Below are 23,773 nucleotides of genomic sequence, written 5' to 3'. Positions count from 1 at the left end.
CTTTCTTTCCCTAATTCCTTCACATAACAGTTGTTTCCTATGCAAACGCTTTCAGGTTTTATGCAGTCCCATGCATTAGTTCTTGCTATTGTTGCCTGAGCTATTGAAAGGAAGCCTTTGCTTACGCTTGTATCCTGAGGTGTTTCTCCATGGCTCCTCTAACAATTCTCACCTTCTGGATCCTAAATTAAGGTCTTTGATCTGTGTTGACATGACTTTTGTACAAAGTGAGAGAAAGGGATCTAATTTTTTTTTTTGTTTTGCAAACTAATATTCAGTTTGCATAACGTCATTTGTTGAAAAGGCAGTTTTTTTCTCCAATGTATGTTTCTGGCATCTGACTACATACCTTTTTTGATAAGCATTTTTACTAGAGCCAGAAAGTTCACTTGAAAAACTATTAGTGCCCAGTGTGGTGGCACACACCTGTAATCACAATGCATGGGAAACTGAAGAAGATTAAGTCTGAAACCAGCCTGGAGATATATAGTAAGACTGTGTCAAAGCAAAAACAAACAAACAAACAAACAACAACAACAATAAAACAGGTGCCTAGACATAATTTATAGTCCAGTCAGGATCAAATTACATAGTGTTTTTCATGGCAAACCCTCTTTGTTAAATTAACAGATCCAATAAAGACCTTTTTCTTAAATCATTATTGAAATAAACCAGAATAGTGTGCCAATTATCCTATCTAATTGGTTATTTATACATTGAGCAAACTCCACCATATATTACAGCATGTTCCAGCAGAATTCAAATAACAAAAATTGTTATTATCAACTTAGAACATCTATCTAGACCTAAAAACATCTTAACCCCTAAACAACTAAGCTTAATCGTAAAACTGAACTATCTGGTCTTTAACCCCACCAGAGACTTGAGAAGGAATAAAATTACCTGAGTATACTGGAGAGCAGGTTAGTAGCTTCCCAAATGACAGGATGACAGTTATAAGTTGATAATGACAAGATATAATAGATACTGATTTACATTCAGAATTTTAGACACACTATAATAAGACAGATGGTTTTTTTCAAGGCTGCCAAATACAAATAGCCAAAACACTAAGAATGTAACATTTACGTGATTCCTGATTATATCATGGTTCTTCTTGCTGTAGGTAGTTTATAGTATATATGTGTAACAATATAAATGTACATGTAAAAAATTAATAAAAACCACTTTGGACCAATTGAAAAATAAATAAATAAATAACAAAAGTTGGTATGTTCCTTACCATCAGTTCAAAATAAACTGAAAACTTCTAAACTAGTCATATAATAAAACTTTATCCTCAAAATAGAGAGCCAGAGCCATACAGCATATTTTCCAGAGTATAATATAGAGTTTAGAGTATACTCACTATATAAGACTGCTCCTCTTCCAAAGCACGCCCTGCACAGCAGGCTCGGGATGCAAACTATTTTAACTGCAAAAGTTAAAGTTAAAATTGGGGGTTGTCTTATATGCTAAAAAGTACCATAATTATAATTTTGGTTTACCTATCCTATAAAAAAATACTATATTTTAAGTATACATATTTGAAAAGTCTAATTCTTTTTTAATTTTATTTTTGAGACTATAATATAATTATATTATTTTTCCCTTCCATCTAAACTCTCCCATATACCTCTCCTTATTCTCTTTAAAATCAGGGCCATTTTTTTTATTAGTTGTTGTTACATGCATATATTTGTGTGTGGACATATACACATATATTCTTAAATATATACACTCTGTGGAGGTCTATAATGTTACTTTATGCATGTTTTCATGAATGAACAATTGATACTGGACAACCAATTAGTGTGTTCTTCCCTGAAGACTATTTCTTGTACTGTCAACATTCCTTAGTAGCCTGAGGTTTGTTTTTGGTTTGGGGGGGGAGGCAGGGATTGGTGTGTGTCTGTGTGTGTCTGTGTGTGTGTGTGTTTTCTGTAGAGTGGAGGCTTCTGAGCTTTCCCTCATCTATGATACCATAGAACTAGAAAATCATTAACTTGTTCAAAGATTCCCACTTCGTGTTCCAGCAATGGACACATTTGAAGGACCTAAGAATTATTCACACTGTTGCTGTTTTAAGGCCTTAAAGCAATAAGGACACTAGGTCTTCAATAAAGGTTACTACGTCCTCCACTAAGGACACGAGGTTCCACTCAGTTGTTGAAAGATTAGAAGTCATCATTCCCTCTTTCTTCCCCATGTGTTTTGCAGCCAGTTCCTAAGAGCAGCATTTCTCCTCTCCATCAAAGTATCTCTGGGATGCCCAGAGCCAGGACTGGGTAACACTGGTATTCTTGGTTCAACTTAATACAATAGTGTCCTAAATTTACAGCTTCAAGTCTTTCCTTCCCACCTTCAGATTAATCTTCCTAAAATGTAAATCTCATGCCATCATTTCTTTGAGTAAAACACTTTACTGGCTTTCTATTGCTTTCAGGATAAAGTAGAAATTGCTTATCACAGTTAACAAACACCTTCGTTCCCTCAATTACCTCTTCAACTCCCTTTAAATCTTCACCCTTTGCTCAAGTCACTGGGGACTGTTGTAAATTCTCTATAGCAGGGTTTTCTTCCTTGTTTACATGTCTTCATACATATGTTTCCCTGTGCCTAGGAGTGTGTCTTCCGTGCTTGCCCCAATAGGGGAGTTTAATTGTAAGTACAATGCTGACAGTTTTCCATTACAGTGACAAAGCACAGACACATTCAACTTTAAAGGATCAAAGACTTTGACTCCCAATTTAAGTGTTTTCCATCTGTGTTTTCTCAGTCCAGTTGATTGGTGCTAATGATCCCACAATGCACCCTGGCAGAAATGTGTTGTAGAAAAGAGCCCTTCATTTAACAGAACTGAGAAGCAAAAGAGTGAAGAAGGGGTCGGAGCCCGTTTGGGGGTGCACACCCCATCACCTAGCTTCCTCTCCCTAGGCCCTACCGCCTAAATGTCTCACTACGCCCCCAGAACATGCGAGACTGGAAATCAAGCCCTTGTAGCACCTCTAAGATCCAAACCATAACAAACGTCAAATCTACATAGATTGTAATAAGTCTAAAATATTTACTGTGCTTACAGTAGCGACAAAACAATGGTGTAAATCTGGAGGTAAAAATAATGAAGGAGTTGATATACAGTACTAAAAAAATTAAAATAATAAAAAAGATAAGGGGGGAAAGGAAGAGAAACACAAGAAACAAGTACTAAATATCAAAGTGTCTTCCATAAATGGAACATGCCAATGAATATTAAATTTAAATGGACTAAGTAAAACCATCAGGCTGGATTCAACAACAAGAAGTCACCATATGCTACCACGACAGAGGCTAGTTAAAATGCTAAAACACGAACATGAAGAAAGTATGAAAACCCTTGGGGGCTGGAGAGATGGCTCAGCGGTTAAGAGCACTGGCTGCTCTTCCAAAGGTCCTGAGTTCAATTCCCAGCAACCACATGGTGGCTCACAACCATCTACAATGAGATCTGGTGCCCTCTTCTGGTGGGCAGGCACACATGCGAGCAGAATATGTATAAATAATAAATAAATAAATATTTTTTAAAAAAAAGAAACCCCTTAAGCTTAAGCAAGCAAAAGCTGTTCTTTCATTCAACATAGCACATCAAATTTTGTTTGTTTTTATGATACTTTAGCAGTTTAAGAAATATCACATAAACCTGACCTGTGATCCCAGATAAAGGTTAATACCAAGGGAAAAATATCGGTTCAACATACAGAACCATTGGTAAAACAAATAATTGCTAGTACATATTTCTCAGAATCTGATTTTAATAACTATTTTCACTTAATCTTTGACTGCGGGAAAAAATTAGACTGCAGTTGCATTTCTGATGGACTATGAACAGCAGACACAGGTTGAGCTCTGTATGTAATATTCATCAGAGTTTCTGTCTCTTTATATTTTACACTAGATTTTAGTAGCATGTCTTTTAAGATCTTAATTACACTTTAGAAATTTCTTTTGGTTGATATGTGAGGTTGCTTCCAGTATTATTTTTGAAAGCTAGTGAGATTTGTTCATATATTTTATTTCAGAAAACTGAAATGAACTGATCTAAAATTAAATATACTCAATATTAATAACTAAAAAGAAAAAAATTGAGAACAGGATTCTTACTTAAGTTAATGTGGACTCTTCGCAACAATAAAAGATGATTATATCCCAAATCAAACCTATGCATAAGATCAGAGCTTAAACATAGAAAAAGAGCTATAGAATTTATGGAAACAGGGGGCTGGAGAGATAGCTCAGTGGTTAAGAGCACTGCCTGCTCTTCCAAAAGTCCTTAGTTCAATTCCCAGCAACCACATGGTGGTTCACAATTATCTGTAATATGATGTGATGCCCTCTTCCAGCCTACAGGTGTGTTTGCAGGCAGAGCATGTATACATAATAATAAATAAATCTTTTTTAAAAAGAATTTATGGAAACAGAAATAAATTTATTCATATTTAGGTCTTTTAACTTATTTCCTGACTTTTCAAGACAAGGTTTATCTGTGTAGCCCTGGCTACCCTGGAACTGTAAATCAGGCTGTCCTGAAACTCAGATATATAGCAACCTTTTTTTCTCAAGAGCTGGGATTAAAAGTGTGCGCAACCACACCCAACTCATATTTAGTATTTTTTAATTCACATCTCCTAGTAACAGATTTGGGTAACTTCGAAGAAAGAAAACAATCTTTATAAGATATAAACAACACAACCAACCATATAAATTATAATGAATGTAGATACAATATGCTGACTAACAGCAACCTGTACAGGAAGGACTTTGATAAATATTTTATATGTGCTCACAGTAGGACAGGTAGAAATTGAAGTTTAAAATCAACCAAGTTAACTTGGTTAACTCCCTGTTGGAAATCTCTTGTTCCTTTCTTCTAAAGCCTTTGCAAAAATTGATACCTTAGGCATTCTGTTCTTCTCCTACACTATACGGACCATTCCTATTCCACTCTTTTTTTAAAAATTAGTGAAAAACTAGGAGTTAATTTAAAACAATGGACATGCTAGGTCCTGAAAGCCTTAGTAACATTCATCTGAAAATAACCTTTAAAACATCAACATCTTCCACAAAGAGACTTAGCTGTATCTTATAAACTCTGATTAAAAATAATTTAATGAGATATGGTTTATTAGGGTAGTGACACATGCCTTTAATCAACATGTAAAGCCTCACAAAGACAACTGGAAAGTATTTACCTTTTCTATTTCTCATAAGCCTTAAGACTATTACTATATTATTTTCTAAAGTATTTGAAAGAAATTATCAGCAAAACAAATATTCTAGAATTTTCTTTTGGTTAATGATTTGAAGATTGAAATCAGATCTTTAGAGTATTTATATTTTCTATTTCTTTTGGTGTCAATTTTCATCATTTTAGTCCAGGAATTTTTCCATTTTGTCTACATATTAAATGTATTTGTGGAAAGTTGTTATAAACTGACATTATCTCTCTAATGTCAGGAAGACCTAGAAGTCATGTCTTTAATTTTGGTTGGTGAAAAACTACATTTTTTGATACGCTAGAAAGTTGCCAATTTTACTGAACTATCTAAGAAACAAAGTCTAGTTTTTACTGATTTTTCTGTTTTATGTCATTTTATCTTATTAATCTTTGTCCTTACCCTTTGTGTTTCTAAGTTTTAATTTACTTTGGGTTAATTTGTTCCCCTCAACTATTTTAGCTTCCTTTATTTTAGACCTACCTAGCTCAAAGACATGTGTGTGTGTGTGTGTGTGTGTGTGTGTGTGTGTAGTTACAGACTAGCTACAGGATACAACATGGAACCTTGTTTCAATAGAGTCCCCAGATAGTAAAGGCCACTCACAGAAGTGAAGGCATATAAATACATATCAAGATGACTATTGGCAAGTCAACAACAAAAATCTTTTTAAAAATTTAACTATCTGCAACCTTTTTTTGGGGGGGCTGATAAAGAGAATTGTGGGAATATTGAGCTGACTTTAGATAATGCCCCAAGGCCGTTCAGAAGGTAAGGCAAGTGTATTTAAAAAGTGACACTTTGTCTAGAAACTGTTAGGTATCTCCGTATATGCCCCAAAACACACACAAATTAAAAGAAGAATGAATGATAAATCTAAAAGTAAAAGCTCAAAGTAAAATGTCTAGAAGAACACAGAGGAAAATCCTCATTGCAGTGGCATAGACAGATATCTTATGTAGAATGCAAAGCATAAATCACAAAAGACAAAATGTCAAAATAGACTTACTGAGGATTCTAAAACCTGTTATTTAGAGGCGATCAATAAGAATAAAAAGGCAAACCACAGAAAAACAGAAAATATACATAGTACATGTACTTATTATCAAAGAACTGGTATAAAAATATGTAAGTACTTTTTTACATCTAAATGAGTAAATGCAACCCAACTATAAGTGGGCAAAATTTTTAAATATTTGAATAAAATATATCAAAGAAATTCATAAATGGACATGAAATTCTAGTTAGGGGAAGAGGAGCTTCAACTATGTGTCCACAAGAAAGGTAAATAGATATAGAGATAGAGATGAGATATAGATATAGATTAGATATAGATATAGATATAGATATAGATATAGATTAGATATAGATATAGATAAATATCTGAGCTGTAGAACAGCTACAGTGCTATGTGTGGGGATGCCTGACAGTACAATTATTTGGAAGAAAGACTTGTTTCTCCACAAGCCCTTTGTGGAGACTGAAGCACCAAGACCCTGCATGGACTGGACCTAGGTGCTCTACACAGATGTAGCCAGTGGGCAACTCGGGCTTCAGCAGGGCTCTCTAGTAAGGAGACCAGGTTGGGGGAAGGGGGAGCCCTCTCTGACATGGACTCCCTTACTAGCTTTTGATCACTTCCCCCTGGGTGGGTGACTGCCTTGCCAGGCCCCAGGGGAAAAGAACATGTTCAGTACTGGTGAGACTTGATGAGCTAGGGTGGGTGGGTAGTGGGGGGGGGCTCCCCTTTTCTGAGGAATACAGGAGGGGGATGGGAAAGAGGAAGAGAGGTTGGGACTGGGAGGAGAAGAGGGAGGTGCTATGGCCATAATGAATAAAAAGTGAATAAGAAATCTGTTTCTATGACCCCATTTTTATATAATGTTCATAATTTAAAATGAGAGAATGTGTTACATCTTGTTTCCATGTGAATAAATTTAGAACTCCACTTTATAGTGTATTGGTTGTTTTGTATTTCATCGTGTGACTGAATGATTCTTTATGTAACTTAGTTTCCCTCTGTTAGACAAACTGGTAGTGTGTGTGGATACACACACTTATTTAATTATTTTGTAAAGATGCATTTCTAGATGTAAAATAGATGTGTCAGAAGGATGGACATATTAGACAATTTTCATTTTTAGCTTACTATTGAAATTGATTGTCTTTGATTGTATTTATTGACTATTTTCATATTTCATTACATTCTGTGCCTAATTCTTTTTTCTCATTTGCCTTTATTCCTTGTAAACAACATATCTGTTCATTTATTACAGTATTCAACCCATTCCCTCTCATATGAGTTTAAAATATATTCTCCAGGTTAGAAGCTCTGTGTGTGTGTGTGTGTGTGTGTGTGTGTGTGTGTGTGTGTGTGTGTGTGTATTTGTCTGCTATACCAATATATTGCAAATTTATACAATATAATTGCCCTTTCATTCCTAGTTTCTAATGTTATTCATAAAAAATGCTTCTTAACTCTAATATTAAATTGAATTTTCTTCTAGGTATATATCTCCAATTACTTATAATTTCCCTCACTTCACTTTAAATATCAACAATATAAACTGATTCCCAAGTAGATTTCAAAATAATTCCTTATATGGCTTTCATAATTTATATCAATATCACAGTGTCTTATTATAATCTCACATCTTTATATAGTAGTGTTATTGTTACTTTAGTTTTAATGGCCCTGTTTGGTTCATTGTGTGGGCTTATCCTGAAAACATAATTTTATAGTGCATTACTGACATGGTGTTTTACATAACTGAGCTCTAACATTTACAAAGTTATTATTTTCCTCTGTAACAGATCAATCAGGAAAAATTAAAACTTAAATACACAGAACTAGTGTGAATTATTAAGCAGTCAATACATAGTGCTTCAATTATTTCAACTTTGGAATTAAGTTCTAAGTTCAAAAATATTTTTGTAATGCCTTTATTAAGAATATGTTTATAACATTTCTACACCTCTTTTATCTAAATGTAGTTTCTCTATTTAGTCCATTGAACTTGGACTGATCAGAAGGATTTAGTAGTTGCCATAGTAGTTCTGAAAATGGTTTGTCAGGTTTATTCTAAGGAATTTTATATTATTCTGTAATGCTGTTAACTGAAAGAAGTTTCACAAAAATACAGTTTAAAAAACACCTGTATTTTGTGTCATGCTAATTTTCTCATTATTAGTTATAAAACTTTTGTTTGCTTACAACTGCATCTTGCCCATCCTAGACATTTATGCTAACGTCATAAGAGCAGCATTTTTATTGTAGCCACAGTGGTTTCTTAAGCCCTCAAACCTGTGTCATCCCTGTAAGACACACAGTGGCAGGGAAACTCAAATAAGCAAGTGTCCTCAGGCGAGATTTATTGAATTCTGACTGAGGACTGCCTTAAAATTGAAAGCTATTTTTTTGTGCATCATACACATATGAAGATGTTCTCAATACCTCACAGCAGATGTTAACTGACTTGAGTACTGGACCCCAGACCTGTTAATGAAGCTTTTATTAGCTTCGTTTATAGTAGAGCACAGATCTCCCAAACAGTAGAGCTGTAAACGCTCACTCATCAGAACAAGTGCCCTCTTAGCCACTGACCGCTGACTTTTCTTTTCTTTTGAATTTTAAGAATAGATTTCTTTGTTTGTTTGGGTTTTGTTTTAGTATTTACTTACTAATTAATTAATTAATTTAGTTAGTTAGTATTCTCTTTACATCCTGATTGTAGCTCTCTTCTTCCTCTTCTCCCTGCCTTTCTCTTCCCCCTAACGCCCGCCTCTACTCCTCAGAAAATGAATAGTCTTTTGTATGTGAAATGTGTGTTGTTTTGCTTAGTCTACGCCAGACACTGAACTTACCTCTATAATGTCATCCTCACTCGCAGATGTTCTGACGGTGTCCACCTGTCAGGTCTCAAGCCCAGGACCAATGGTTACTGAGGTGCCCATTAACATATCAGAGCACAGGCTGGCTGTCAGGTTTTGCCTGCATCCCTCAGTCCCTTACCTGTTTCAAGGACCAACTGGCTAGATGTCTCACCCTTTACCCTAAACTTCTCCAAACCAGGGGCTGGCCTACCCTTACCCGTGGCTGCCCTTCTATATGTAACCCATCACTTTGATTATGGGTTTTGCTGTCTTGGCTCAGGCCACAGCTCCTGGTCAGAAGCTGCTCTCCCTCCCCCCCCCCACTTCCTGCCCCCCACTCCCCAACCCCCCTCCCCACCTTCTCCCATGGTTCAGGGGCTCAGCCACTCTGGACTCTCCCAGATGTCCCTGTCTCTGGCTATGCTCTGCTCCTATCCACAATAAACCTTCTCCCCGACCATACTTAGGAGCAACCATGTCCTTTCCTTTTTATTTCTTTTTTCCCCCACATTTTCCATCTCGATTAGTCCCACATAATAGCCATGAACACCTAAGTACAGAGATGAAATAACTTGACCAAGATCATGTAAATATTATGGGAACCCTGGGAGCACAATCTCAGGTCTGGTTACCACCGAATCCTGTATCTTTGTTTTAAAACTTGGTTCCTTTACTTATGCGCCTTTTCTCTGTGTCTGCTCTAACTTGCCTTTTTTTTTTTCACCTTCTCTTTGCTCATCCATGCAGGCCCATAACCAAGGCGTAGACTAAGAAGTGGAGTCATGCTTCACACGGCCATACCATGTTGGCAGCCGTTCCTGGGTCTGGCTGTGGTGTTACTCTTCCTGGGATCCACTGTGGCCTGTCCCGCTCGCTGTGAGTGCTCTGCCCAGAACAAATCTGTTAGCTGCCACAGAAGACGCTTGCTCGCCATCCCAGAGGGCATTCCCATTGAGACCAAAATCTTGGACCTCAGCAAAAACCGGTTAAAAAGCGTCAACCCTGAAGAATTCATATCATACCCTCTGTTGGAGGAGATAGACTTGAGTGACAATATTATCACCAATGTGGAGCCTGGGGCTTTTAACAACCTCTTTAACCTGCGTTCCCTCCGCCTGAAAGGCAATCGCCTTAAGTTGGTGCCCTTGGGAGTATTCACCGGACTGTCCAACCTCACCAAGCTCGACATCAGTGAGAATAAGATTGTCATTTTGCTCGACTACATGTTCCAGGATCTGCATAACCTGAAGTCTCTAGAAGTGGGGGACAATGATTTGGTTTACATATCACACAGGGCCTTCAGCGGACTACTTAGCTTGGAGCAGCTTACCCTGGAGAAGTGCAACTTGACGGCGGTACCAACAGAAGCCCTTTCCCACCTCCGCAGCCTCATCACCCTGCATCTGAAGCATCTTAATATCAACAATATGCCCGTGTATGCCTTTAAACGATTGTTCCACCTGAAACACCTAGAGATCGACTATTGGCCTTTGCTGGATATGATGCCAGCCAACAGTCTTTACGGTCTCAACCTCACATCCCTTTCCATTACTAACACCAACCTGTCCACTGTCCCTTTCCTTGCCTTTAAACATCTTGTATACCTGACCCACCTTAATCTCTCCTACAATCCCATCAGCACCATCGAAGCAGGCATGTTCTCTGACCTGATCCGCCTACAGGAGCTTCATATAGTCGGGGCCCAGCTTCGCACTATTGAACCTCACTCCTTCCAAGGGCTCCGCTTCCTCCGTGTGCTCAACGTGTCTCAGAACCTGCTGGAAACACTGGAAGAGAATGTCTTCTCCTCCCCTAGGGCTTTGGAGGTCCTGAGCATCAACAACAACCCACTAGCCTGCGACTGCCGACTCCTCTGGCTCCTGCAGCGACAGGCAACCCTGAAGTTTGGGGGCCAGCAGCCCATGTGCGCAGGACCAGACACCATCCGTGAGAGGTCATTTAAGGATTTCCATAGCACTGCTCTTTCTTTTTATTTCACCTGCAAAAAGCCCAAAATCCGTGAAAAGAAATTACAGCATCTCCTAGTGGATGAAGGGCAGACGGTCCAGCTGGAGTGCAACGCTGACGGAGACCCACAGCCAGTGATTTCCTGGGTGACACCCCGAAGGCGTTTTATCACCACCAAGTCCAACGGCAGAGCCACTGTGCTGGGTGATGGCACCTTGGAAATTCGTTTTGCCCAGGATCAGGACAGTGGGATGTATGTTTGCATCGCTAGCAATGCTGCTGGGAACGACACCTTCACAGCATCTCTCACTGTGAAGGGATTCACCTCAGATCGCTTCCTTTACGCAAACAGGACCCCTATGTACATGACCGATTCCAACGACACGGTTTCCAATGGCACTAATGCCAACACTTTTTCCCTGGACCTTAAAACAATACTGGTATCTACAGCCATGGGCTGTTTCACATTCCTGGGAGTGGTCTTATTTTGTTTTCTCCTTCTCTTTGTGTGGAGCCGAGGAAAAGGCAAACACAAAAACAGCATTGACCTTGAGTATGTGCCCCGAAAAAACAATGGTGCTGTCGTGGAAGGGGAGGCGGCTGGGCCCAGGAGGTTCAACATGAAAATGATATAAGGGCCCACCACACACACTACTGTCTCTGTGTCACTGTGGGTAATGAGTAAGACGTCTGGCACAGTCGATCACAAGGTTATCAGGCAGCTTCCGGCAGCTGCCCCTGTGTCCAAGCGGGGTCCATGGACGCGGGAAGACGTCTCATGGAGACTGGCTGATTAGAGTCAGGCAGGCATGTGTCAGAGCCCTTCACACGGTGGGATACTAATTGTTTGCATTGCAAATATTGGCATTCTGGGGGATCTCAGCAGTGAACCTGAACCTTTGGCTCATGCTGATGGACAATAAGTCAACATTTTCTACCACTGCAAAAACAAAAGGAAAAAAATTAAAAAGAACAACCTACAGTGTAGGATTTACATATTAAAAAGACACATTTGTCTAAAACATACTCTACAGTAAAATTTGTATTTATTATCATTTGTTAAAACATTGCATCATACAATACTGTTGGTTCAGCACCAAAAAAGAGATCAATATATTCTTTTTTTTTTTTGAAACATATATGCTGTATATGTTTTAAAGCAATATGAATGAGAGGTTTGCTTTTAGTTACTCACCAGTATAGATCCACGTGTGGTATCACCTTCCTTTTACCCACAGAGAAACCTGAGACTAAATCCCTAGAGTAATAGGCAGAGATGTGTTGAGATGTGTATGTTTGGTGTAGGATGCCAAGAAACAGGACCAGGTCAAAACTGCTTAACCCTGTTAACTTCTGTTACTATAAATAAAGGCATGTGCCTAGTTTTGATACAGAATGGAATATTTTTTATACATACACTACCAACCTGGACCAGTTTACTGTAACAGAAGCCCTTGGTTTCTCCAGAAGGTGGCAGATCACCAAATACACCTGTAAAATGCAAGGTAGGTATCATTCCTAAAAGTGATCCATTTAGTTTTACTTTCACCTGTCACTGCTAATGGGCTAATGACAAAGGAAAAAGACAGCAATCATTGTATAGAATTATTTGGCAATGTTCACCAGTAGCCGACATAAGTAATTCTGCTGCCCAAAAGCTCTCTGAATAAAGAGTTTTCAGAAGTCAATAGAGTGCAGGGTGATCAGGCACATCATGACAATGATGCAGCCAATGATCGCTTTCCTGTGTGACAGCTGCCTGACAGATGGCTGTAAGGCAGAGGGGACGCACAGCACATGACACCCCCAGTTTCTCTATTCAATGAACACAATTAGGCACCTTCAGGACATTTCCCTGCTTCCTGATCGAGATTTTTAGTTTCACACTGAAAAACTATATTGCATAAATAAGAGGAGTCTGTTTTGTGTAAAGTAGTGAAAAAAACAATAATAGATTTTTAAAATAAATTTTTGTTCCTTCACAGAGGAAAAGCTAACCTTATAGTTCTACAAATACATTGTGTTGATTTTTTTTTTTACCCTCTTGACCTGAACATATTTGCCCAATTAAGTTGGTGTTAATGTTACCGCTCAAAATAAAGAAATAAATAAATGTCTTATCATCAGTGACCTACTTAAGGAAGGCATAATTCCATTTGGCTGAGTCATGGAAAACTTTCAAGTCATATATTTATATGGACTAAAAAAGTGTTAGATGCAGATGGTATTGCTGAAATGACATAGATTTAATCAGCATAAACCAAGTCTCTATGTTTTCCACATTTTGGAAATCTTGATGTTCTTCTTTGGGATCCGTTGTAAGATGTGTAGAATTATGGGAGATCTTCCTGCGTTTAGTGTTACAGGCCTGACTCTCAGAAGCCTAACTTCCTTAAAAATCTGAAAATATGAGGAACTTCAATACTATTAAATTGGCCTTGATTTCTAAAAGGTTCAGAGATTGTTTTGCAAACTGGATGTCAATACATCTGAACCCATTTCTCTTTTACCAGTGGGTAGGCACTGAAAATATTTTTAGGACTGAGTAATTGCCTGCTTCAGTTAAATTTCATTTATGTATCCTGGTAATTATCACAAATATTTTAGAAATCCATTTTTCATTTATGTAATTGCTCATTTCTAACAATTTGTATCAACCTATGCTAAATTCTATCAGAATTTCAAGTGAAAAAATTAAATGTTATGTTCTCACAATTAAAAAGGTTAAAAAGGAAAGAGAGTCTTACAAAAAAAATCTACTTCCTTATAACTTTGAAACACCTCAAAGAGTGTACACTTGGCAAATTGTGTGGTGTGTGTGTGCGTGTGTGTGTGTGTGTGTGTGTGTGAGAGAGAGAGAGAGAGAGAGAGAGAGAGAGAGAGAGAGAGAATAAGAAGTGATCAATTGATTTTTATAAAGGGGTTGCTGTTCTATTTTCTGTCAAAAATTACAAAAAATTGACCAAGAAGCTCCTGAGGAAAATGAAATTGGATTAAACTTAAAAGATAAAATATTTTGCTCAAAGATTTATGTGTTATTCTATTAAGAGAGGAGAGATTAAATTCTCTGCATGATTTATTCTCTGATCCATGAAGTAGCTAAGATAGTACTAAACAACATTCTGAAATGCAGACCCACTAAATAATAATTGAACAAATGGTACATTCCATAGTCGTCAAATGAATCCTCTGAAAAGTCCTGTGTTTTGTATATTTCACCTTGGGATTTTTCCCCAAAGTGTTTTGATCACCAAGTACCACTTTTCTTATTCAACTGTTACCATCTTCACAAACTGGAGTTCCATATAGCTCTCAAGTAGTCAGTCTTAGAGTGGCACCCCTCTGAAATATTCTTAACTCTTAGTAAGAGTACAACTATTATTGGAACAGAATACTTACCAGATTTTTCCAGGGGAATAGGCAACTTCCTGCATAAAGCAGTATACTAAAGGATTTATAAAGAGTGCAATGGGCATCTGACTTTCCATTTCCTTACTATTGGTACAAATCACTGGAGTCTACAAAACTTTGGAGTTCCACTGACCATAGCTCTGGGGCTTTCATGTGCAGTTTTACAGAAGGATTTTTCTTTATGCTCATTTCTCTGTTAGATTAATCAAGACCATTATAAGGATATACTGGGCCAGACCAGTATTGTGGCCCTATAGACACTTCATCTCTCAGTTCCTTCTTTGAAGAGGGCCTACTTTAATGTTTCCTATGAAGAAACACAGCTATTTGGCTCAGCGTGTTGTTCTTGGTTGACCAGTAGACTGTATGTTATTAAGCATTTTCAAGGAAATACTTATTCTTTCTGGCATTAAATAAAACTCCCTGAACAGAGCTATAATATTCATAGTTGATTCATGGACCCAAACGTTGGTAAACATATTTACTAAAATAACTAACTCACCCAAACAATCTGGGTTTGGTGTGCTGATAAGCAAATTCTACTTTGCAGAAATCCTTATACTATTTTCTTTTCCAGACTCTTTTCCATAGCATTTGTAATCATGTGCTTTTCAAGTATTTTCAAATTCTGAAAGCATAATACAGACATTGCTAAGCCTCAAATGTTCACAGGAACATTTGTTAAAACTCTGGGTTTCTTCATCTTTCTCAGGCATTTTTCTGAACAACAGCTTTCTTATAGGACAAATGTCTTCAGAATTTGTTTTTTCTCATTGTTCAGTCAAAGAATCTGTTCTTGGTTCATATAGGAGTTCAAAAGTGACAATCTTCTATGACTCTTAAAAAATGATTATTTAAATCTCATCTCCACTGAAGCCTGGCTTGTGTCACTTTCCATTCCTCTAGTAGGAACAGATATATTTATGGATCAGAGGCACAAAAGAGAGGGTGCGATCCTAGAGAAGCAAAATTGCGTAGAGCCCCGTGTAAATTAACTTTTACTTACAGGGTCTTTCTTCATCTCTCTGTCAAAGCATTTCTTTTATCTTTGGGGGCTGTGCACAGAACTGTGAAACAACACAGAATGTGTCTTGAGGCTCTGTAGAAAAGGAAAAAAAATAGATCATTTTCAACTGAGAAGCCTCAGAGCTGACAGGAAAGACATGAAAAATTTTTTAAAAGGCTGGAGGGAGACACGGGATCTATTTAAATTCTATTGCCTTTATTGCTCATGTCTATGGTTCTCTCTCCGTATTGACTGTGTTTCTTTTTAAATGTTCACTGCTCCTTATCTTCTTCTCTCTCCGCATCCCGGCCATCTGTGGCTCACATGGGACTGCAAATGGGGTCTGTGGATGTGAACCAAATTAAAGTAAAACAAAGCAAAAGCAAAGAAAAAACAACAACCACAGTCCTTTGGGGCCAAATCCATTCATTCTACCTGGTAGTTAAAGAGGTATCATTTTTATTACTGAAATGAACATTTCCTGGTAGAATAACACATCACAGGCCCAGTCATTTCCATTGCTTTCTCTCTATCCAATCCCTTTTGTCTAACACCCTCGATATTTTTTGATGACATTTTTTTTGAGTTATTCTGACTTTAAAGAAAGGATTAGGCAATAACATATCATTTGACACCTGCTTTTTAATTATTTTTACTTCGCTAGGTGACAGAAGTTGTATCTTGGTACATAAACACTTGAAACGGATTTCACTACCTTTCCACCTTCAAAAGCCATTCCTGTGAAAGCCTCCTCACAGCGCCAGCAAAACTGATTACTGGGGGGCGGGGGGGGGAATTCTTCCCAACATGGGCCAAGGAGACGAGATATGAGTGTTGGTTTGCTTTGGTCTTTGACTAAGTTGGGGCCTGGGGCTTAAATCTATGCTTACAGGGTTAGGTTTTAAAAAAAATGATGCCATAAGTCATCAGTGAATGTGATAGGTTTTCTAACATGGAACTGGCTTGTCTGTTTAGAGAACATCAAATGTAGCTGTGTGTTTCCTCCAGAAGTGTGCAGGGACTGGAACCCCTCGTCCAAAGTCAGCTTCTCAACAGATGGCCAAGATGAAGCCCTGGGGACGGAAACAACCAGAGCAACCAAGGACATGCTTAAGATAGGTCCACAAGGGCTTAAAGAGTGAGGTGAACAGATGCTTCTCCTTCTAAATATAGGAATCTGACCAAAATAAGCTCAAGTGAGCTCCAGACTTCTGGCCTTCAGTTTACCTCAATACACCTTCTCCGTCACCCCAAACTCCCCCTGCAAGAAATGCTGAATAGACACTAGGAAGCAGCAGGGTGTGCATCAGATGCCCCTACTGTCCTGGAGTAGAGCCCAAGGCCCCATGTGCCAGTAGTGGAAGCTTCAATCAATAGCAAGTCCTGTGCATACTGTATTTTACCCTGTGCACACATAGCTATTGAAAAGATTTACTTTATAAGTTAGGTACAATGGAAGCATAACAGCAACAACAATAATAATATGTTTCAGCTTTCTGTTGGAAGTGGACCACTGGTAGTAGGTCCACAGGCAGAGGACAGCCTGGGGGACGCCCTGTATTCCTGCCTCCTTCCTGTGGTTTCTCAGAGGCCACAAAAGAAATGACCAGAAACAGCAGGTCCTTCTCCGCTTGCCTATTCATCACTGCCACCTGTAAGATGCTGCCATGCCTTACCAAAGAAGGCTCCCTCCAGAGAGGAGTCTTCTTTCACTAGAACTCAGAATTCCCTGTGTATTGTTAACTAGAAACTGCCTCAGAGGGGTGGGGGGGGGAGAGAGAGACGCGGGGTGAGGGGGGGGGGAGGCACAGGGCTCCTCCGCTCTTTTGCACATAACCCTTTTGAAGTTAAGGCTTCCCGCTCTCATAATCACTCTCTGGCAGCAATCTGGAGACTGAATTCTTCTCTCTTTCCCTCCCAGAAGCAGGTGGGCTGATATAAAGCCAACTTTAAACGAGAGAGCTTTATTTATAGCCTTACGAAAAAGAAACAAGCTGGTATAATCAAGAGAACACTTAACATTTTAAGAAAGGTTCTACCTGTAATATAGAAAAAAAATCTTCAGAAAGAAACAAAATTGCAACTGTGTTCTTTACATAGGTTAACCACATTTTAATTCCAATACTGTTCTAAAGGTAACTGCCAATGCTGAAAGTTGATCTAAGAATTTTGTTCCTGAACTAGGAGGGTCCAAAGGAGTGAACATTGTCTGCATGTTAGCTTCCTTTATAGTGGTGCACACCTCTCCTTCTAAATTATTTTGACATCCTATTCTACAGTGCAAAACAATTGTCAAAATCTAAAGCCATATGGTCAAAAATAGTAATGAGAAGGAAGATTTAACAAAGACTTGCGTATTTTTTCCCATTTCTTACAGCAGTATGTCCACCTACACACTCACCTGTGTACATATCCATGTGACAGACAAGTGAAATGGAGTTGTGAGCAAAGTGTAGGCTGTGTAGTGGATGTTTCAATGGAAACATCCTGTTTTCTTCCCCAGCTATAAAATCAAGTACTCCATGCCTACCTTGGGCATTTAGAACACAATATACTTGTCTTAAAAAACTCTGAAACACCCCACACCATAATCAACGGCAAAGCTGTTATATAAAAGTGGGTGGCTTTTATAAATATTTAAAATGTTACTGCTTAAAAAGTTGGTGAACCAGAATGGGACAAAGAATAAGGAAACATTTTATGCCTGTATTTCCCTTTAGTCATTTTTTCCCAAAACTTCTCTTAAGGAGTGTACCATGATTGAATGGTACTAACCAGGAGCCTAACAAATCTCTTCTTTAGAGCCCAAAAGCCTGATTTTGTTCTTAAAGGAAATTCATGCTAAACACAAAAGGACCTTGATTTAGATTTATGTCTTGTTGTCAGTTATTATTGGGTAATTATCATGGGCATGTAGGGAAGTCTTTCCATGTTAACAAGTTAACATAGCGACATGAAATAAATTAGAAAACATATTCTGTTTGCTGATGAAAAGGGCTTACACATCTAAAATCTCAGTTAAATCCGTTGTGGTATTATTTTTAAAATGAAATGTGTAATTTTTTTTTAAAAAAGCCATTAGAGTCATCTGGGAAACATTTCGTTGTTGAGAGAGGTTAGGGTATAGGAACCTCACAAGCAACATCATAAGATGGTTGGAAACATCATTAGCAACAAACAGATAAAGGAAGATGTGCAGGAAGATGTATAACTGATTGAATCCACTTCTGAGGATGGAGTGAGTATGACCCACAGAGAGGACAGGCTATGAGGCTTTCTAGTCTTAAATATTACTAAGCGGTCACGCGTTGATCTGCTGGACACTGAAATCTACATATGATCAGCCATACTATAAAGATATTCTGCTTTAGTGAAGATAACTACTTCATTGCTCATATAATTGTCAAAATCATTTGACTTTTAATCATCCAGCAAGCTATACATGCAATAGTATCATCTGGTTTTTTTTTTAAGTCTTTGCTCAACTGTATTTTAATAATCCAAGACATAGTGTATAGTAAAAATGCACAAAGTAATAAAGAAGTGTCTGGTCTGTAGGCATATTTCTAATAGAAAATAAGAGAATTTTTTTCTAGTGTTAAGGAAAGAAATAAATTGAAACTTCTTCCTGAGCAATCTTACTGGCAAAAGTAAGTCCTTCTGTGGTATACCTCCAGGAGTAAATTTATGAAGATAAGCTCAGGTGGCTGTCATGCTACGGCACTGTGTTTATTCTATGCAGCTCACGGTGTGACTTCAAGGCAAGGGAGTAGAGGCAGAAAAGAAAGAGAGACTCAGTCCCCGTACCTGGATACCACACTAGCCTGGATAAGACAACAAAGCTTGGACTCACTGCCAGGCCACTGCAAATATATACAAAGTCTATGGCTGCTAGGGAAAGTCCACCAAAAAAATAGAGTTTGCTGTTCTTTAATTTCAAAATGGAGAGCTTGATGAATATTTTCTTATCCTTGAAAAACAATTTCCCCCGACTGCCAGAGCTGGTCAGAGAGTAGTTAGTCACAGCCATCACGGTATCCCTTGATATGACAGCATGGTTCAGGACATGCTGTGCACACTCCCACCAACCACAATCTGACTTGTCCAGGGAACCCCATCGGGGGTGGTATGAGCCCCACACTTTAGAACTTGCTCTTAGGCATTGAGAAAGATATGATGCCTTGAATCAAAATCACTAGATGTACTCCAAGCAGAGTTTTTGAATGCACTTCCTGCCTTCTAATCCCACACTCCTGAAGATTCTCGGGTTGTGCACTATTTTATATAGTACAAATTCATCATAAATTTGTGTTTCTGGTTTTATTGTTTCTAATTTCTCGTTCTCATTTACGGGTATATGCTGCTCTACTTTTGTTATTTCTGTGTCACGGTGCAGTGAAAAATAAAAGTTATGAGTTCCTACTTTTAAGGCAGAGAAGTCTATTACATGACCCTATGTTTTTTTTTAATTATTCATCGTCAGACCCAAAACAGAGCAAGAAGACAAACATGTAACAGAGCAACGTCAAGGAAAGGCTAGTACAAGCCTGAGGGCAAATTCACCTACCATTCCCACCAATGCTAGGAAATCTGAAGGCAGTAGCATCAAGGGTTTGCCACCCGGGGCCTTTCATCAATTCCTATAAATAACTCAGTGCAAAAATTGTAAACCTTCATCAAAAACCTTGGCTTGGTTTTAAAAAGTCCCTTGTCACATAAATTTTAATGCCAGTTAACACACACACACCTCAATATCACTAAGTACTTTTCACAAAAAGATAAAGAAAAAGAAAAGGTAATTAAGAGATTATGTCCCACCTGAAGATTATCATTATCAAAAATTAAGATGAGAATCTTTGCGAAGTTGCCCTCTGAAAATTGAACCACAGTCCACTAGACAGGGCAGAGCTGTGGCAGAAAAAGCCCTAAATCTTACATGCAATTGCAAAATAGGTATGTATTGTCACATTAGGAGACAAATCCGTTTACCAGCTATCCCTCTAAGGCAGAAGTGACATCTATGTGAACTTTTTCTAACTGTGGCCTCCCTGGGAATATTATTCCTTAGCATCAGGCACTGAGATGCTAGTGCCATAGCATAGAAGTGGTGCGCTGCTTCTAATCTATTCGTTTAGCCATGGGCAACTAGCTGCATGTGTACACATACAGAGCTCCCACGGGAGTTAAGTACTTCTTTCAACACGCACATGGGGTGGAAGAGGAGAGAGAGATAAGGAAGGAGAGAGACACAGAGACAGACATAGAGACAGACATAGAGACAGAGGAGAGACAGAGATACAGAGAACCATATGACAGATTTCCTTAAGCTTCCCACTGGATCAGTTCAAACACCCTACTGGGAATTAGCTCACTGAGTGTAGAACAAACATGTGCTGCAAAGGGATCACCAGGTCAGCCCCACCACCTTGATTTATATAAGCCCTTTCATTTTGGCAGCGCATGGAGAATCCGGTTGCCTGTGCTTCGGTGGCCTTGGGAGTCCTCCCTGGCACTGATATAAAGGAGCTGCTGGTAGTGTGCAGGACTGGATTCAATGTAAGCACATTCTGCCCAGAGTCGTCTGAAATGAATAAATGGGTTCACAGAGATGGAAAATAACTGGAAATTGTCTCCTGGCTGGTAAGGAGAGATAACAGTGGTTTGCTGTTTAGGCAATTCAGTGTCTTCTCAAAACAGCACATGTTGCAAACTGGGAGGTACAAGCCTTTCAACAAACGGCTGTGAGTGAGTAAGCACATGTAAGCGCGGTGAGCTACAGAAGAAAACCAGTGATGTTTGTGAATGCTACACCACTTCAAACAAACACCCTTTGGTTTGGGTACCAAACCATAAGCAGACACGTTCTGTCTCCAAAAAAATTTTAAGTGTTTTTATGTTTATTCATTTTCAAACACTGCCAATATTAGCTCAAATTCCCACAGAAAAAATAATGAAGTTGCTAAATTCCTTCCCATCTTTGGTTAGATATGTCAAATGTCTCCAGCTTCTGTTTTTAGGAAATATATATCAAAAACCTTAAGTTTCACACCATCCAAGCCGACTCACCTTGCTCATGTAATATCTGCAGAGCATCCATAGTCAAAGTAGCTTAGCTGGACATCACTAAATAAAGCCATCATCAATGTGTGCGTCAGTTCCTTTGGCCTCCATGCTGATCACAACCTGCTTCTCATCCCAGCATCCAAACTGGGTGGTTTGGAGATGGTCCTTAGTCTCCACCTGTCCAGGCATGAGTCTGGCCACAAGGGCCTACCTGCTTTAATGACCCACTCTCAGGGAGTCAGAATAGCTAAGCACTTAGAGGGTACAGATCTAGAGTGAGAGTCCCCAAGACTCTGTCTCTGGATTCATTTTCCTTGTGGGCAAAATCCTGCACGTCTCTGCATCCTGTCCTAAATCACTGTAACACTACCTACCTCACAAAGGTGCTGTGAGGCCTACTGGGAACAGCATGCAGGACGCTGTGCACAACTGCACACCTGTCACAAAGGTGCTACTATGGGGTTTCGATTAGGACAGAGCAGTGAAGCATCCCACCCACCCCGACCCTAACTCCAGCCCTGGGAGCCCCAGGTCTCTGAGGACAGCACTCTAGCCTCTGTGGCTTGGTTTATCTTTAACATCACTGGCTTCTGCAAAAATTCATTTGAAGAAATAAAATTCTCTTCTCTCATTGAGAGATGCTGGCTTGGAAATTTTATTCATTTTACAAAGGAACAGAAGTGATTCACTGCCAGGTGCCAGGGGTGGGGAGGCTGATGATATTCAGTTCAATGAGGAATGGGAGTTTGAACAGGTGTCTTCAAGTAGGTGCATTTTCTTCGAAGAAGTTCTTGCCTAGGGCCTTCTGCTGTTTTCAGTCTGACTCCCCGGCTTTCTGTTTTGACATGCTCCCCACCCCCCTTTCTTTCTAATTGGAAAGGAAGCTGCAGTTCTCTTTTCACGATGATTCTTGGCAGTCTGGTTGATCAAAAGACAAATTCGTTTCAACAACTGTTGCAATTATTTTCTTAGAGGGCCATATTTTAATTGCCACGTTGTCTAGCTAAGCCCTGTTTTCTTGGTGTCCTTCAAAATTGTTAGCCGCTTTAAAATATAGAGGTGGGAGGGGGAAAATCTGATAAGTAAATTGTTGTAATTGATTTGTATGTTTGAACTGTCTTATCAGAAAACAAAGTTATGAATTTCATCTGTTGAAACAAAAATAAAATACTTTCCTAAAAATGTACTTGGTTTTTTGAATATTCAAAAATAATGTTTACACCTTTTCTTTTTAATGATTCCTTAGTGCTGTTCTATTTTTAGCCATAGTTACGATAGCATCACCTTCCACATCCATTCACAGACCTTCATCCTTTGTTACATAAACTTGGCGAGCAATAGGAGATTTAGCATTGAGGAAAGGCTCTGTATCTGATAACAAACATGGTGTTATGTTAGATAGATCAGTGTAAAAAAAAAAGCCTTTCAAGATATGTAGTGATTTTTGTATATCCCATCACCACTACCAATGGGAAATGTCACCAAAAGTGATAAGAAATTATTATTTCTATTACTTGGGAAACTATAAGAAACATTATATAAAAGAAAAAAACTAAGCATAACTTTTGAAAGCTTTGTAAAGATGGCTCAATCAGTTAACTGAAGTATACCAGGTTCAATCCCCAATGTCCATTTTACTGTGGTGCCTGAGATCTCAGCACGAAAGAGCCTGAGACAAGAGGACAGCTGAGGCGTGCTGGCCAGCAAAGCTAGGTGAATTTGCAAGCTCCACACTCAGGAGGAGACTGTCTTCCTAAAACTAAAGCAGAGGCAGACTGAGGAAGAGACACCAACATCAGTCTGTGGGTTCTACATGTACACATGTGCTTGCATGCATACGGAGGAACATATATACACATACCTTAAAATTCCACACCAACATGATGCCATGATAATTTAATGCAACTTAAAACAACAAAACCAAGCATCTGTAACACAATTGGTGTCATACTCAGCTCTGGCCACCATAATAAAGTGCCACAGGCTGGTGGCTTCCACAACAGAAATTTCTTTATTTTTACTTTTATTTTTTAATATATTTTATTAATTTATTCATATTACATCTCAGTGGTTATCCCATCCCTTGTATCCTCCCATTCCTCCCTCCCTCCCATTTTCCCCTTACTTCCCTCCCCTATGACTGTGACTGAGGGGGACCTCCTCCCCCTGTATATGCTCATAGGGTATCAAGTCTCTTCTT

The 23,773-nt window shown here is 38.8% G+C and overlaps 1 protein-coding gene and 1 long non-coding RNA gene across 13 annotated transcripts in view; one reads left to right on the top strand and one right to left on the bottom strand.

Moving 5' to 3' along the window:
* LINGO2 (leucine rich repeat and Ig domain containing 2) overlaps positions 1–13,829 on the top strand; it is a 1,231,101-nt gene extending 1,217,272 nt beyond the window's left edge. For all 12 annotated transcript variants that reach the window (XM_084795136.1, XM_084795135.1, XM_084795139.1 and 9 more), the window contains one exon: positions 9,873–13,829. In XM_084795136.1, the coding sequence (XP_084651262.1) occupies positions 9,908–11,728 (1,821 nt within the window). In that variant the 5' untranslated portion in view covers positions 9,873–9,907 and the 3' untranslated portion in view covers positions 11,729–13,829. The remainder of the gene's footprint in view (positions 1–9,872) is intronic.
* On the bottom strand, positions 1,368–22,637 carry LOC311604971. The gene is made up of 3 exons (XR_014781763.1): positions 21,577–22,637; positions 15,511–15,603; positions 1,368–1,435 (listed from the first exon to the last, which is right to left on the bottom strand). It is a non-coding gene; the product is annotated as an uncharacterized lncRNA (long non-coding RNA).
* Between the last annotated feature and the right edge of the window lie 1,136 nt (positions 22,638–23,773).

This window comes from Acomys minous, assembly GCF_964271855.1.
Source record: "Acomys minous genome assembly, chromosome: 1".
NCBI lineage: Eukaryota > Metazoa > Chordata > Mammalia > Rodentia > Muridae > Acomys > Acomys minous.
This window is presented reverse-complemented; position numbering and strand designations above follow the sequence as displayed.